At 25.6% G+C, this 18427-nt stretch overlaps 1 protein-coding gene across 2 annotated transcripts in view; it reads left to right on the forward strand.

Annotated features, from left to right (window-relative positions):
• The window catches only part of LOC126894788 (uncharacterized), a 72092-nt gene that overhangs the window by 32338 nt on the left and 21327 nt on the right, over positions 1-18427 (forward strand). The window contains exon 7 of one of the 2 annotated variants that reach the window (XM_050666050.1): positions 3588-3855. In XM_050666050.1, coding sequence (XP_050522007.1) covers positions 3588-3631 — 44 coding nt within the window. In that variant the 3' untranslated portion in view covers positions 3632-3855. Of the gene's footprint in view, positions 1-2255; positions 2353-3587; positions 3856-18427 lie in introns of those variants that run through there. The other variant, XM_050666048.1, reaches the window with a different exon arrangement.

The raw sequence follows: 18427 nt of genomic DNA on the forward strand, positions 1-18427 counted from the left end.
TTGAATATTTCATCATACTAATTTCAAACATACCAGGTAATTTCGTGTGCCAGGGGAATATTTCTTATTTAGTGACAAACGCGGCAAAGATTAACGTCATGATCATGATAAGTAAGTCTCGGATTTGGGTTCTATATTGAATATTTTTTAGAATTATCTTAGACGGTGCTCTTCAAGTATAAAATGATAATGATATATTTTGTTAGTTTATGCATCAAAATTAAAGGCTACAGAGGCCTCCTCCAAAGGAGACCATTAACTATTTATACTACAGGATAGATGGTTAGTTCGTCACCGGATAGAGGGATGATAACTCTAATTACCGAAATGAAATCTCATTAGGCAAATGTAGTCGTTTGTGACCTAGTCTCGAACCTGAGGCAGGGCGCGTCAAACACTGCCGCGTTACAGACTCGGTCACGCCGTCCCTCAACAAGTACAGACTGGTTAGTGGGGCAAGTGATGGCCTTACTAGCCAGTACACAATCAAAAAACTACAACATAACCACCACCCTAGGCAAATATAATGTCCCACTGCATCACAAAAATGTCCTGATGTTAAATAAATAGTATATAGCTTCCTACAGACTTACAAATCTCCTGCCATATTTTTCAAAAATATGCGAAAAAAACATTTTAAAACAAACTAATACATAGAACATAATAACAGTGATTTGATATGATACTCAATATTTTTTTAAATTCATATATGTGAGTAATTTTAAGGTATACATTTATTACTATAACGTGTGATTTATTAAGTACACTAGCCCCTAATTTTTCATTTATATTATATTCCTAAAAAAATGATATTTCTATGTTGGTTTCCTAAAGATTTAATAAATCTAATTAAATTTTTTTTTAATGCAACATTCTATTATTGAAATATCAAACTCGCACAACGATTATTTAATATTTCCTTCTTAATGTACTCGACATCAAATCAAGAATTATGAATTCTTGAATATTTCATCATACTAATTTCAAACATACCAGGTAATTTCGTGTGCCAGGGGAATATTTCTTATTTAGTGACAAACGCGGCAAAGATTAACGTCATGATCATGATAAGTAAGTCTCGGATTTGGGTTCTATATTGAATATTTTTTAGGATTATCTTAGACGGTGCTCTTCAAGTATAAAATGATAATGATATATTTTGTTAGTTTATGCATCAAAATTAAAGGCTACAGAGGCCTCCTCCAAAGGAGACCATTAACTATTTATACTACAGGATAGATGGTTAGTTCGTCACCGGATAGAGGGATGATAACTCTAATTACCGAAATGAAATCTCATTAGGCAAATGTAGTCGTTTGTGACCTAGTCTCGAACCTGAGGCAGGGCGCGTCAAACACTGCCGCGTTACAGACTCGGTCACGCCGTCCCTCAACAAGTACAGACTGGTTAGTGGGGCAAGTGATGGCCTTACTAGCCAGTACACAATCAAAAAACTACAACATAACCACCACCCTAGGCAAATATAATGTCCCACTGCGTCACAAAAATGTCCTGATGTTAAATAAATAGTATATAGCTTCCTACAGACTTACAAATCTCCTGCCATATTTTTCAAAAATATGCGAAAAAAACATTTTAAAACAAACTAATACATAGAACATAATAACAGTGATTTGATATGATACTCAATATTTTTTTACATTCAAATCTGTGAGTAATTTTAAGGTATACATTTATTACTATAACGTATGATTTATTAAGTACACTAATTTTTCATTTATATTATATTCCTAAAAAAATGATATTTCTATGTTGGTTTTCTAAAGATTTAATAAATTAATTTTTTTTTAATGGAACATTCTATTATTGAAATATCAAACTCGCACAACGATTATTTAATATTTCCTTCTTAATGTACTCGATATCAAATCTTAAGTAGACTAGATTACACATGATATCTAAATATTATTCAAAAATCCTATCCTAAGAAATGTTGATATTTTATTAATAACCTAAAAAAATTACGTAGTTTACACAAGTCAATTTTAACATCCAAATTTTTCAAAAAGTATAGATAAATGTAATGATTTTATTTTAACGTAAAAGTGACAGTAGGTCAACACTCAAACCACTTCTTTTCTTATTAATGTTGATAATTTTAACCTATTACAAAAATACCTCACCATATTAAGGTTTCTTTAATTTACGGTATTTTTAAATTCAACATTAATTAGTCAAATATATATATAAATAAAAGAAATATTATTATATTTTTAATGTATTTTTTATTTTAGGCTAAATCATTAAATATTGCTCCAAATGATCCAGTAGAAAGGATGAAAGATTGCTTGATTAATGGTCAAACTGGCTATGGACTTTACGATTTTGACAGTATACCCCAAATTTTATAATAAAATACTTTAAACTANATAATATAATACTTTAAACTAAGTTTTAGGTAGACTAGATTACAACAGATAAATAGTGTTTTCATTTTTTTATTTAACACATTTTTTTCTATATTTTTAATAGGTTCTTCAAAAAAATATTAAGTAGCATTATTTTTACGTTTATTTTTGACATTATATATGATACTGTTTAGAATAATTAAATGTTATATATATATTTTATCATATGAACTCTATGAAATTGAAAGAAACATTAATCTAAAAGAAACCAATAACATAATTATTAATATTATATTATTTTTTGATTAAAGAAGTATTTCATAATAAACGGATCACTTTGTATATACAGAGTGGGTTGGCTTAAAATAATCTAATTAAAAAATAACAGGTTAATAAAACTTTTGGATCAGTACTTTGAAAGTTATTCTCACTTTATTATGTAGGAGGGACGAAGAATAAGAAGAATAAATGACTAACAATAAAAATAGCAGAACCCACTCTTCACTTCCGGTAATATTTTTAAATTAATAATGACTACTGAAATAATGATCCAAAAGTTTTTAATCGATCAGTCAATTTACTAATTAGAAAATTATCTATTTTATAAGTTAACTAAACGTTAGAGTGGATCAAGAAAAGTCTATCGATAATATATACATTAAAATAGGCATTTTGGAAAAATTTAAGATTTTTAAAAAAAAATTTTCTGTGGCTTAGAATGTTTTGACCAAAAATACCGTAAAAAACAAAAAAATAAAATTAATATTTTTAGTCAAAATACTAAAAACACGTTGAGCCACCAGGAAAAATTTTTTTAAAAATCTCAAATTTTTCCAAAACGCCTATTTCAATGTATATAATAGTTACAATTATCGTAAACGAGTCAGAAAAAACATTTTCTAGGTATTGTTAATATGGTGACGTCATAATTATATATTATATTGTAAAGTATTATATATTTTAATTGGAAAAACTATCTTATATATTTCACCAAACTATTAGTAAGAATTATTAATAATTTATTTTATTGTTGGTTAAACTATATTTAACATAATTTCGATTGGCCCAACTAGATAGTTTTTAAGTAAATTACTTATATTTTGTTAATTGTTAAATAGATTACTAACAGAAAAGGTTGATTATTTCATTTAAACTTTTCGTTACCATGTTTAAAAAAATGAGATTATAAATTTCAATAAAATTTTAATTTAATTTCAGAAAAAATATTCAATCCTGAATTGGAGAACAATTTAATACAATGAAATATTATATGTGAAGAACAGGGTGTCTCAAAAATTTAAATTAATATAGAAGAATATATGAAACAGCAAATATGTTCAAGATATGAGACGTTACCCAGAAATATTTGCGAATTTGATGTTAAAAAATGTTGTTACGATTTTGTAGAAAGAAGTAACTAAAACTTTAAACGTAATACCAAAAGTACTATTTTCATGAAAAGAATACCTTCCTCATAGATACATGATCTTTTTATATAACAATTTCTCATATTTAATAAAAAATAATCAAGATTGTTAATTATTATTTATTTTGACTTTACAGTATTTCTGTTATAATCTATTAATTAATAATATTTAATTACAATTATTTTTAATTTACAAATAATGTAATGATTTACAAATAATTAAAAAAAAACCCTTAATAGCACTATAAATTGTTACTAATAATCAATTCTTAAAATTATTACTATCAACAATACTGCGTTTTACAAACCGTAATATCACAGTTATTATAATATTACATCAATTTTATTAAACATTTAAATTTTAAAAATAATATCGATTTAAATTGTTTGTATAGAATTATTCAAGTTACTTAAAAATGAAAATCTAATTAAGGCAACATTGGTTCTGAAAAAACACCTTTGAGTAATCATTTTAAAAATGTAATCCGTGCGGCAAAGTCATGCACTATCTCTGTTACCCACTCGTAACTGTTTAATGAGAGAGGGATAAGTTTAGTAATAATTACTGAACTATAATTATTGAGGTCACTATCACTCTCTCCGGTAATGGACTAACCAACCGTCCCGCAGCAACCTTCTCTTCGGGGGAAGCCACTATGGCCTTTTATAGGCTGTTAAAGTATTAAAAAAATTTATATTTCAATATATAGATAAGAATTCAACAAGTTTTCTTATAGTAAAAAATTATAATTTAATTTAATTTTTTTATTATTACAAACAAATAATATAACATTTGATTTTAATGTAGTCTAAGAATTTAATATTTAATTTAAAAAAAAATAACAGGAAATATTTAGATTTGTCAAAACATCATTTATCTATTCTATATATTATTCATATAAATAAAATTGGTATAATTATATTGCATTACATGATATATATAACTATTTTGAGATGGTGTCACGTTACAATTGCAGTAAAAAAATTTTATAAAATAAAACATAGACATTGCATCCACTACAAATTACTGATGAATTGACAATAAAAAATAATTATTGTGAAATTAGTAATTATTCTAAAACTATTTAAACCCAAAGTATCTGACCAACGTTGTCAGTCGACTCCAGTGCGTAGCCTTATACTTTGTGTCATTCATCAGTCCCAGTATTCGGTTGTCGCTTTTCGGCTTACTGTATAAAGTCGAGTTATTGTTCATTCTTTTTGACGCCCTTTACTTTTACCTACTTTCGTCCTCTATATTTTCAGAGAACTAGTGTTTTGCACTTCGCCTGAACCTCATCCTTTTACGTACACCTGGTACTTATTTACTTATTTGCTTTATTACTTTTTGAGTTTTTATAATTTTTAGTTAAAGACAAACAGGTTCGCTTATATACAATCACAGGTGTTTCTAGTATTGCCTAGTTTGTACCCCTGACATACTTATTGAGCATTTCAGAATATTTTCAGACGTATGTATTTCATATGCATAACTTTACTCAGGTTATCGAATATTCTGCATGTAGTCACTAAAATATCTCCCCTCATTATATACGGTTTTTAATTAAAATGCTGAGTTGGTATAAGTTTATGTTGAATGTTTTAAAAATATACCTTTCGTCCAGATCTAGTTATCCTTCGTTATCTCTGTATAGAAATTAATGGGTTTCTTACAATTTCCTTCTCACTTAAATATACAACGCTTTCCATACAAGCGGGATTAAGTAGACGAATTTATATTATTTCAACATGCAATTTTATTATTGTTGTATATCTTGGAAGTTATTTTCAACACTTTGGATATTCTTTCGTACGTATGTCATAACTGGGTGACATTCATCTTACACCAATGGATGAATATATCATCCTATTTTACATATTAACAGTGATGTGATTTTGTTAAAAATAATAATTTTGTATTTAAATTTATTTCTTATCAGTGATAAATAATAAAGGTTATGCTTTAAATTTATCATAAGGCAAAAATTCTTAAAAAAAAATATTTCAAAAAAATGTACATTGTATCAAAAATTATAAATTTTGTCATTTAGGTCAAGACATTTGTATATGAAGGTTTTTTTTTTCAAGATTTGAGAAGTACCAACTGAGAATTTTTCCTGTAAGTCTAAAAATAATATCTACAACATAATTGGTAAATAAATGTTAATACTTTTTACCTTTTTTCTGTCGTGATTATTAGAGTGTGCTCTAAACTAGAGAAAATGTAAAAATTTGTAGTATTTTTAGTATTCCAAAAAAGTCATTCGAAATTTTTTTGTAGAATTTGCATTTTACTAACAATAGAATTGTTCTTACAAATATTTGTACAGACAATAGATTTTTGTTAAAACAACTAGATAAAAGTAAAATTTTGTGGAAATTTCTAGTTTATATGCAGTTGTCAATTATTGTTATAAATATATAAAAGATTAAATATTGTATGTAACTAAAATTTTTGTATTTCATTTTTTCTAAAAAAAGTAAGAATATACATATTTGTGTTTCCTTAATTATTAAAATTAAAGAAAATTACAAAAAAAAAAATAGATTTGTTTGAAGAAATTTGATAATTAAATAAATAAGTCATTACACGAATTAATAATTTTAACTTGTCCCTTCTTTATATACGTTTTTCAATTAAAATGTCAAGATGATATAAGTGTTTGTTGAATATTTTAAAAATATGCCTTTCGTCCAAATCGAGTTATCCTTCGTTACTTCTGTGTAGAAATTAATGGGTTTCTTACAATTTCCTTCTCACTTAAATATACATCGTTTTCCATATAAGCGGGTTTAAGTAGATTAATTTAGATTATTTCAACATGCAATTTTTTTATTTTTGTATATCTTGGAAGTTATTATCAGCACTTTCGATGTTCTTTCGTACGTATGTCATAACTGGGTGACATTTATCTTACACCAATGGATGAATATATCATCCTATTTTACATATTAACAGTTATGTGATTTTGTTAAAAATAATTATGATTTTTCGTTAGCTAAGATTTGAAGTAGCTTGGAAAAATTAAGTAATGACCCAATACCATATCCTAACTTGATTTAAGCTATATATTTAAATTATTGTCGTTATGCACTATTCTATCTAATTTTCAACATTATTAATTTAACTATACAGTTAGGTATTTCTCCTTAGTTATAAAAAGTTAGATTTATTCACCAATTTGGAAATCTGATGATTGCTTTTATGTTTCTTATCAGATAATTCAGTGAATTATTTAAATTATTAGTGAAATTAATCAAACTTCAATTTTCAAGTATAGTTGCCCAAAGTTCATTGAACGATCAACAAGTTTTTCGTCCCAAAAGATCTATTGAAACAAATCTTTCTTCATATTATATATTGATATCTGTATACGTAGCCTTAAACTTTTAAATTGTCATTATTTATACAAGAATTAAAAAAAGCGTTTGACACATAATAAACTTGAAAATCAGCTTTAAGTATAAAATAGTAAATTGGCTAATAGCTTCTTATTTGGTTGATCGATTTCATGTAATCAGAGTATCTAACACCTTATCTAGACCTAGAGAGGTTAAATCTAGTGTACCCCAAGACGGCCACTTATCAGCTATTTCTTTCTTAATCTTTATTAATGATTTAGATACCGAATTTCATCAATGAATATTTTTAGTGTTGACGATTTATAATTATTTATGGTGATAAAATCTCAAAATGTGTGTATTAAATAGCAAGAAAACTTAAACAGATTTGTCATCTGGTGTATTGATAATGGCCTATTGGTTAATGCAAGTAAATGTTGCCAAATATAATTTACCGATGTCATTATCTAATAGTAAATAACTATTACATAGATAATATTAACCTAGAGGTAAAAAAATGTAATGTAAAAAAATTGATATAACAATCTGATTTAAGTTATAAAACACATATAAATAAATTGTGTCTATTATTTTCAAATAAAAAAAAAAGTATGGTAAAATACATGCAAGAATCTATTTAATAAGTTTTTTTTTATAATGCATGACTGTGCTCCATTTTACTTAACATTTAAATATTTTTTATGTTCAACAAAGCCACTACCCTTTTAAGTTATCCTTCCCTAAATTATTGTTCCACAAAAAAGTCAACAAAAAATATTAAGAATAACTAGAATTAATGTATTTATTCAGGATTATTGTTTGATTTAATATAATATGTACATGCATATTATGCATATATGTATAATAAAATATATAAAACAAGTTAATAATTATAAGGATTTTAGTTTAACTTATTTTTTTTATTAATTGAATATTATTTTAAGGTAAAGAATTGAATAACTTAATATGGTTCTTAATTTTTAACCTGTATAAATTTAAATACATTAAAAAAAAATCCATATATTTAGAGACTGTTTGCTCAATGTAATTTATATCAAACTATAATTAGTCAATCAAGAATCCTAAAAAAATAAGTCATTATTAATCTTTTATTATAATTTTTGGTTTTTTGAAATACATATTTTTGTTAATATATCTATATCAGATTATAATTTGTGTATTTGAACATTATTTGTGCAGTTGGGCAATATTTTTTTGCGCATTTAACAAAAAAAATTTTAGGCATCTGACAACTACTAAAATTATTAATTTAAAATAATTAAAGCACACTAGATAGGAAAATAAATGTCGTAAAAAAATTGTATTTTCATTTTTATATTCATAGAAAACGTTATTTGAAAAAGATAATGTTCTGGACGTAATAATAAATGGAATAGCAGTTACTCCAAACGTGGTTGTAGAACCGAATTCTTTCAATGATACGTCAAAAGATCACAAATCGTATCTAGTCGAAGACATTACCCTCAAAAATTGAAAAAAATTCCCTCGTTCCCCGTAAACGGGGGAAATCCCCCAAAAAATTACAAATTTAAAAATCGCTAATTTTCGATATTTTTTCAATTTTTTTTACTTAAAAGTGCCATAACTTTTTTAAAAATGAACATATCAATATAATTCTTTTTTTTATAGATGCATAATATCATTACCTTTCATTTGGTATATTTTTTTCATAAATTTAACCCTTAACCTGCCTACAAGGGGGGATTTAAAATGACAACTTTTTTACAAAAAATTAACTTTTTCAACTTAACTTTTGAAAATGTTCCGAAAGGTCTGACGCTTTTATATATATCTTAAATTAAAGCTAATGTAATGTTCTTTATTATGCAAAAAAACTTGCAAATTGAGCTAAAGTTATGGTAATAAATTTATTTTTTTTTTTATTATTATTATAAACTTTCACTTTAAAGAACAAAAAAAAGTAGGTTAAAAATTATTACTTTTAACATATTAAAATTCAATAATAACTTGAAAACAATTAATTATAAAAAATATATAATGTATAAGTAAAAAAGAATTACTAATCTGGATATAATTAAGGAAGTAGAAGTTGTTGTTGCTTTTGTAATTATCCACCAATTTTTTAGAATTAAACACTATCTACAGATTTGCATCGAAGCGTTTCTTATGATAGTGATTTTAATCACTGTCAGATATCATCTATACTTNTTAATCACTGACAGATTAAATCTATACTGGACCCAACTATGCCACGTCCCCACTGTGCCGCGACCCCCCTGTGCTGGGTTTTTTATAATACTGTAATAATTAGTATACTTTATACGAAAACAATTTGTTTTTAACCAACGAATGGTAAAATTTTGAACTTATAAGATTCATAGAATGGGATACTGTCTAAGGAGGAGTGGAGGGAGCCCCCCCACAAGCTTTTCATGGGAAACAAATTATGGAAAATGATAAAAGGGCCCAAAATTGTTGGCCCCTCCAATAAATATTTTCTGGCTACGTGCCTGTAAGCAACAGATTTTGTTAAAGAAGACGGAAAAATATAATTAGTTTCCACTTAATTAATTTGAATTAAATTACTAAAAAAAAAAATAATAATTATGTATTTATAGATAAAAAAAAATGTTATTTTTTTAAAACATTTGACAAAAGTTTAAAAACGTTAAATTTATTTTTTAATTATACTAAAATAGTAACCTAAAATAATGCTATTTAAATTTTTTCGTTGCTTAAAAAGTACATTAGATATTGAAGTATTTATTTTAAAATATATAGACGTTATTATTTCATACTTTTAAAATAAGTATGAGCAATGCTTGATTTAAAAACTTAGTGGTAGGTAAAAATATAAAAAAATGTAACATTTTACAAAATTTCAATTAAATATCAAATTTTAATATGATTTATTATTTATATTTATAATATATTGCATCATCATTGCTAATACAATTAATATCGTACAAAGGTATTAATGCAAATTAAGTATCATTGTCAAAGTCATTTATATTTTAATAACGTTTAAATTATTGAATTATTGTTATTACAATTATTTAATTATTGTTTTACTAATAATTTTAATCGCTAGATGTGCTAGGTTAGATTTTCGAAATACATTTATTAGTTAGATACTCGAAATAAAATTCTTAATCGAAAAAACTCAAAAAATTAAATAAAAAGATTCAATAGAGGCTTTAATTAAATGTATTTCATCTCTGTACTTGAGTTACATAAAAATCCATCAATAATTATAGGAAATGAATAGTTAATCAACAATTTCAATAAGTCGATTTCATATGCTAAAAATCATAACCCTTTATCGTTAGTTTTAAATCATTTTTAAATGATTTTAGTAATTCTATTCTATTATAAATATTTATTTATTTTAAAAAGCTTTTTTTTAACTCAAATATATAATATTTTTTAATCAAATAATCTTTTTCTTTGCAAACATTTTAATTTTCCATGGTAATTTTTTTAGCGCTAATCCTTAGATTTTTCATAAAATAATAATTATGTTAATAAAATTAAATTGGTATTTTGTAGTTTCATATCTTATTATATAATAGAACAAGGAAAAAAACGCTTTTCTAGGAAAATTACTTAGCGTGCTCGGATTTTCAAAACTTTTTTTTTCATCGAAATTACTCGGTTACCAGACTCCAGGAAAATTACTGGCAAAGGTCGGAAAATTTTTGCCCCTCGCCCGTGAGCGTTTTAAAATTTCGACCATTTTCGAGAAATACGCCCAATGACATTCCTGAGATATGATAAAAAAATCAATTCAATCCGTTTATTTTTCACCGTATTATGAGCTTTTAGCTTCGATGCGAAGCTGAGAAGGTATTAGTTTTACTAAGATGTGTTTTTTTTTTTTTTTTTGTGTCTGTTACCACTTTCTCTCAGTTCTCACCGAACCGATTTCTTTCAACAATACGTCAAAAGAACACAAATTGTATCTAGTCGAAGACATTACCCTCAAAAATTGAAAAAATTTCCCTCGTTCCCCGNATACGTCAAAAGATCACAAATTGTATCTAGTCGAAGACATTACCCTCAAAAATTGAAAAAATTTCCCTCGTTCCCCGTAAATGGGGGAAACCTCCAAAAAAATTACAAATTTAAAAATCGCTAATTTTCGAAATTTTTTCAATTTTTTTTACTTAAAAGTGCCATAACTTTTTCAAAAATGAACATATCAAAATAATTTTTTTTTATAGATGCTTGATGTCTTTATCTATCATTTGGTATACTTTTTTTGTGAATTTGACCCTTTATCTGCCCACAGGAGGGGATTTAAATTACAACTTTTTCACAAAAAATTAACTTTTTCAACTTAACTTTTGAAAATGTTCTGAAAAGTCTGACACTTTTATATAAATCTTAAATTAAAGCTAATGTAATATACTTTAATTTGAAAAAAAAAAATTTGACCTCTGGACTAGTCTTCACGGCGAAAATTGCTACTGAATTTTCGTGTGAAAATTCTCGGTTTTATTTTTATATTTTTAACTTTATAATGCTATAACTTATTGAAAAGTGTATGGATCAACACAATTTTTTTATGAGAAATAATATTTTTTAATAATCCCTTTTTCATCCGACATACTTTATCTTAATCAAGATATTAATAAGTAACTAGAAGATCATGTAGCTTTTGGAATAATACACCATTTTTTTTTAAATTAAACACAATCTAAAGATTTGCATCGAAGCGTTTATTTTTGATAGTGATTGTCAGATATCATTATACTTGATCCAACTATACCACGGCATCACTGTGCCGCGACCCCCCTGTGCTGGGTTTTTTTTTTTTGTTAAGTCCACGAGCATGGTTTAATATGTGCATTGATTCATTTCTGCTCATATGTTTATATGAACCTTAATTATATGGTGTATTATGTATTTTAATTAGGACACTATTTTGCATTTGCACATAGCACTATATTTTATCGAGGAATATTATATGTTATATATATATTGCAAGACGATTATAATTATATAAGTTTGTACTTATCAGAACAGTACATTATTAATAATATTTTTTTTCTCATATATGATGTATGAGTCTATGAGTTTATCGTTTAAATTGGGATTCATCTATGACAACTATACTGTCCAATGTTAAATCGCAGTTACCAATATTTTTATCAAAATTAAATTTTTTACATAGTCCCACGTATAATAACCTGCTGAATTTTTTTTTAATTATTTTATAATATAAACATAATTATTATAATTAGAATATTAATAAATTTTTGTGTGTACCATTAGTGTATTTAAGGGAGATATGGGGGCCCCTTTAACCAGCGCTATCGATATTTTTTTAGGCAACTTCTAATAAATAAGGACCTAATGTCCTTTTTTTTCATCATTATTTTAATTTTAAGCAAAAAAAATTCTCTAACATGTTTAACAAAATAAATCATATTAAATATCCTATTAAATAATTTTTGAATAGGCCTAAAGGGAATACCTCATTAACAAACGTCAACCTTATACCCAATACATTTTACTATATTCTCTGTTTGAATTTTCCTGATTTTAATAATAACATTTTTAATATATTTATGTTACATTGATTTTGGTGTAATATTTTTTCTGTAAAACACTTATCGTGCCCGGCTTAGCCGGGTACCCCTACCGGAATCAGTGGCCTACTTATGATGACGGTCCCAAGAGGCTTACGCGGCGAAGGCGAGTAAGGCACGTAGGGCTCCGGGTCTGGTGCGGAACCCCAGCTAGGTGGAGCATAGTATATCTCAATTTAAAAATTATTAATTACTTATCTAGTTAAAAAAATTGACTTTTTGACTAGTACTTCAAATTTTATTAACATTATTATACCTAGACAAAACAGAGGTNTAACTTTTGGACTAGTACTTCGAATTTTATTAACATTATTATACCTAGGCAAAACTGAGGTACGGCCTAGAAATATCTAATTATATACTAGGTGATTCTTTTATCTTTGACCATTAATTAAACGGAAATAAAAATAATATTAATCATTTTTTTATTGATTTCTTTTAGTTATATTTTTCTCGATTTAGCAGTCGTAAAGTCTTTTTAAATTCATTTCATTTAAATTCTAAGAAACCTATTTTAAAATTATTTTAAAAATTGAAATTCATTATTTATTTGTTTTTTCTGAATACGATAATAGTAATAATAACACATATTTTTATGAATAATTTTGACATTATTTTGAATGTTAAATTAAAGTTTATGAAGTTAGATTACAGTATTCACTTATATTCATATTTTTCTAGAAAAATATTATTTTGACCCATTTTTTTTTTAAGTAATAAGTTATCTTCAACCTAAAAATATATGCGTCATAATAATGTTTTTCTTAAGTTATTTTCAACNCTTAAAAATAATGCGTCATAATAATGTTTTTTTTAAGTTATTTTCAACGCAATACATTTTATAGTTTTTCTGTTATGTAAATAAACCTTTAGTGGGAATTTATATAAATACTAAATACAAAAATAAATGATATGCTATTCAATGCCATTTATTCAATTTGTAGAATATATTCTATAATTTAAGTAAGTACATTGTTTAATGATGTTGGTTCAGAGAATATCTACTTTATTTTTGTTTATGCATGTAAGTATAAATTGTTCTTAGTCTAGGTAAATAAATTAGGAAATTATCCTAGTATATTAAATCTATTGCACCTATGAATCTTTATGTGATTGATAACACTTATGTATAACAGCCATCGATTATCGTACGATAAGATAAATGATATATTTGTAACTCTTTTAATAATCCTTTTAAAGTTATTCAAATCTATTATAGATACAATCAATTATTTGTGGATATTTCGAATTAGTTGACGAATTCAAAACATGCTTAATGCGTCATGATACGGTACATAATGTTTATGAAAATTCAAGTAGGTATTATTATTAAATTATTATAAGAAACTATAAATTATTAATTAGTAGTTACTACCGTTATGAAGCATAATTCAAGTAGGAAGGATGATTTATTAATCAAATATTTAAATTTAAATTTAGAATTTATAGAAATATTCGAAGAAAAATTAATAATGTGGCAAAGGAATTTTGCTGATCGTCAAAAATTTGAAGATATTATAACTGCTCAAAATCATTTTAGATCTATAATGACACCTACAATATGTCCACCGGAAAACAATATACCCAATTGCGTTACAAACGTTGAGAGTTGCTGTAATACTTTCGTTGAAGAAATATTTAAATTAATAACGGTTATTATTAATAATAGTTAATAGTTATAGTATATTTTTAATCCTTCTATGAAAGCTTACTATAAAATTAATAGTTTAATAGATGACACTTAGTATATCTAATTTAAGCTATAATTAATATTAATTAAATTTTAACGTTTAGAATATAATCTATATGGTGTATTGGGCAATTCTAAACTATAACATATATACTATTAGTTTATCGTAAACTTGAGTTTAATTGTTATAAATATTAACTACTTTGATAATTAATTAAATAATTTTACTTTACTTAATTTTTAACTTTATATTTTGTTAGAAATTACGGAAAAATATTGACAAAAATGCTGATTCAATGGAAAAATTTAAACAATCCCTGAGAGCTATAAATACTATAGATCAAAACTTTATTAATGTGTTAAATATTAAAGTATTTGATTCTTCGAGTAAGCTACACGTATTTTATTATTCAATTACATATACAAAATGGTTGATAACGTAACTAAAATTCAACTTGGACAGGTTAATGTAGTACTGTACGGCGTAATGTGTATCTTATCATATAGATATTGTTTTATATCATAATATAACATAAAACGTATACAGAATTTTAATAGTTACAAAAACACTAAAAAATAGCTCTCCATGACGGAGCCTAAAATACGTATTGATCTTAAAACTCTTTTTCTCGAGTTGTACAAAGGGCAACAAGGTCAACCAAGTACAAAATCACTCTTGGTATCACTGAAAAGATTGTAACCACTNACGTATTGATCTTAAAACTCTTTTTCTCGAGTTGTACAAAGTTGAATTCGTTTTATAATTTAAGTTAAAGTAAATAATTCAAATTAAAATGACATAATTAAAAATATAAACAACATTAAATGTTGTAAAATAAATTAAAAAATAAATAAATTTTATTTTACAAATTTTATCATTTATAATTTAGTAATTCATATCCAATACATTTAATATTTTGTATTTTTTTATGAAGTCATTTTACAATATCTGACACTAATACTATTATAATGAAATCAATGATTCCTATATTGTCTAAATTTACCCTGGCAAAGTATACAGGTGATTGAAATCTGGTAAGACACTCATTTTCTCAGAAAATATTGAGAATTTTTAATTTTATTATAGAGAAAAAATATGAAGTTCAAAAAACTCTACAATAATATGTAGTCAAACTATTACTTTTTTCATCCCTTCAAGGATAAAAACCCTAATTTATAATTTGCTTAAATGGGAACCCATATTTTAAACTTTATAATATGATAGAAAAAAAAATTAAAAACAATTGTGCTCTTATAATTTTTTTTATCCTATTAACCGTTCGTCCGTTACAGCTTAAGTGATTTTAGGACAAATTTCTATTGTTATTTTACTGTATTAAATATAGAAGTCATTATTTTTATTTGCTGTTGCATAAACCAAATTATATTGATAAAGTTATGACAGGTAAATTAGCTATAAAAATTTACTACGCACTAAATGAGTGATAATAATAGATTCAAATCGGGTTTTCGGTGTATAATTAATAGCGAAGTCTATGGTTTTGTAAGACAAAAGGATCTAACAAAAATACCGGTTACACCGCTACCGTTATTATGAAACGTTATAAATGATAATATTTTTTCTGGAAGTCAAAATCTTTAAACAATTATAAAACGTAAACGGTTGTTCGGATAAAAAAATTATGAAAACAAAATTGTTTGTAATTTTTTTTTTCTATCATATTATCAAATCAAAAATAGTGGTTTCCATTTTAAAAAATTATAAATAAACATTTTTATCCCTAAAGAGATAAAAAAAAAATTTATTTAACTTCATATTATTGTAGAGTTTTATAAATTTAATAAGTTTTCTTTTTACAAAAATTTTAAATTCTCAATAGTTTCTGAGAAAATAAGTGTCTTACTAGATTTCGATCACGTTGTATAACACCCGTTCAATGTATCACACTGCCCGTAATTCTACATTGGCCATAACATATATATAATTTTAGTAGATGGATATAGACGAATCTAGGTTTTTTTTTAATTAGATGCTCAAATATGAACATATTTATTAACGATCAATATTATCAACTTATAAAATTCACATTTTCCGACATTAATTTTAATTCCAATAATTTCTCATACCTTTCTTCGGATTTCCAGAATCCCCTCATTGAGGCCCTAGTGACTATTCATCAATGGTTAGAACAAAACATTTTTGAGAACATCATATTATTTTATACTGATAAAAGGTCATAAAATTGCTATATTATATTTAGTGCAAAATCTTTTGATTTTGTGGGAGTGTTTCAGTTCCTATGTTACTTTAATCTACCAGTGCGTGTAGATAGTTTATTTTACAGGAAATTTAATTAATAATTAAATCAATATAAATAATAATAACCTATGTAAAACCATAATAAATTTTTATATTAATTACATTTCCTTGCGAAATTAAATTAAAATAATTTTGTTACAGCAAATAATTTTAAAACTACATTTGAAGATACCGCAAACACATGGCTAGATGATACTGTTACTGAATTCAAATACTTAGCAAATGCTAAATACTATTATGGATATATCATGAAATTCATAATTTGTGAAGAACTTCAAGATGCAATGAAATATGATTGTAATATCTTTATTCAACAATGTAGCGACTCTATTGTAACGGAAAAGAGAAATGTTATTTCATTTTTATAGTATAGTAAAATAGGGTAACTTTAATTTTAAGTATAACTTTGAAAATACAGTTGTTCAGCAGTTGGAAAGAGCGCACTAATTGTAACAAAAATACCTTACAACTCACTAATAATAATCATAATTATTTATATTTTATGGATACAATATGTAAAACAAAATGTTTTCCAAAATATTCTCTTATGAATAATGAAAACGTTCTTTGACAATTGTTATTAGAGAAATATAAATATTGTCGCAACTAATAAGTAGGTGACTCATAGTAGTTTCCCTTCTGACGAAAGACGCTATCTATGCTTGCATATTGCATACATCTTTTCTAGTCATTTTTAATATTTTGGTTTCAAACAATATTAATTAATTAAATTACAGCACTCTAGCACCCTCAATATTTTATTTGAAAAACAGCATCAACATTCTACAATGCATTTACATAATTCATAAATATTCCATCAAACTAAATCTAAACATACCAGGTAATTTCGTGTGCGAGGGGAGTATTTCTTATATAGTAACAAACGCGGCATAGCTTAACGTAACAAACATGATAAGTAAGTCCCGGATTTTGGTCCATATAGAATATTTTTTAAGATCATCTTAGACAGTGCTCTACAAGCATAAAATAATAATGATGCATTTTGTTAGTTAATACGTCAAAAAAAATTGATTTTATTCTAATGAAACCTATTAGGGCTGAAAATTTGAAAAATCCCTTAATTTTAGACATTTAATATTATATCTAAANAATTGAAAAATTCCTTAATTTTAGACATTTAATATTATATCTAAAAATTGCGCTACCGTTAAAATTAACCTTAAAAAAAAAGTTTTTTTTACATAACTTTTTAAACTATTTTAAAACATTAATACTAATGAAATTTTAATAGAGATAATACATTTTTTTTTTAACACGCTTATATTAGTTTCACTTGTATGTTTGTCGTTTGTTGTTGTTGTTTGTAAGTTTGTAACTCCACGCGGCACGTGTTATTATGTCGCGTATCCCGTTGTGTATGACCTTGAGACTAGACTGTCGTAACGCATTCGCCCCACCCCGCTCACCACTCGTAGACAACAATATTTTCCAACCCGTAGACGCGCGCGTCATCAATTATATATATATATAACAAATTTTTATTGTAATTGACACAGCGTATATAGCCTTCAGCTGCCACGGAGTTCACATGTCTCGTGTTTCACTCCCGCTACTTTTCTACTATAACTTTGCGTTAACTCTATCGTTTTTTTCTCAATTTAGTTTTGTTTAAAATATTTAAATCTACGAATTCAAGATTTAAAAAAAAAAAAAAATTCAACATTCTAACGATCCTTCGGGATCTAGGTAAGAAATTAATATTTTACTAATCGTCTCAAAATG

The sequence above is a fragment of the Daktulosphaira vitifoliae genome, unplaced genomic scaffold (assembly GCF_025091365.1).
Source record: "Daktulosphaira vitifoliae isolate Bord-2020 unplaced genomic scaffold, ASM2509136v1 Scaffold_1, whole genome shotgun sequence".
NCBI lineage: Eukaryota > Metazoa > Arthropoda > Insecta > Hemiptera > Phylloxeridae > Daktulosphaira > Daktulosphaira vitifoliae.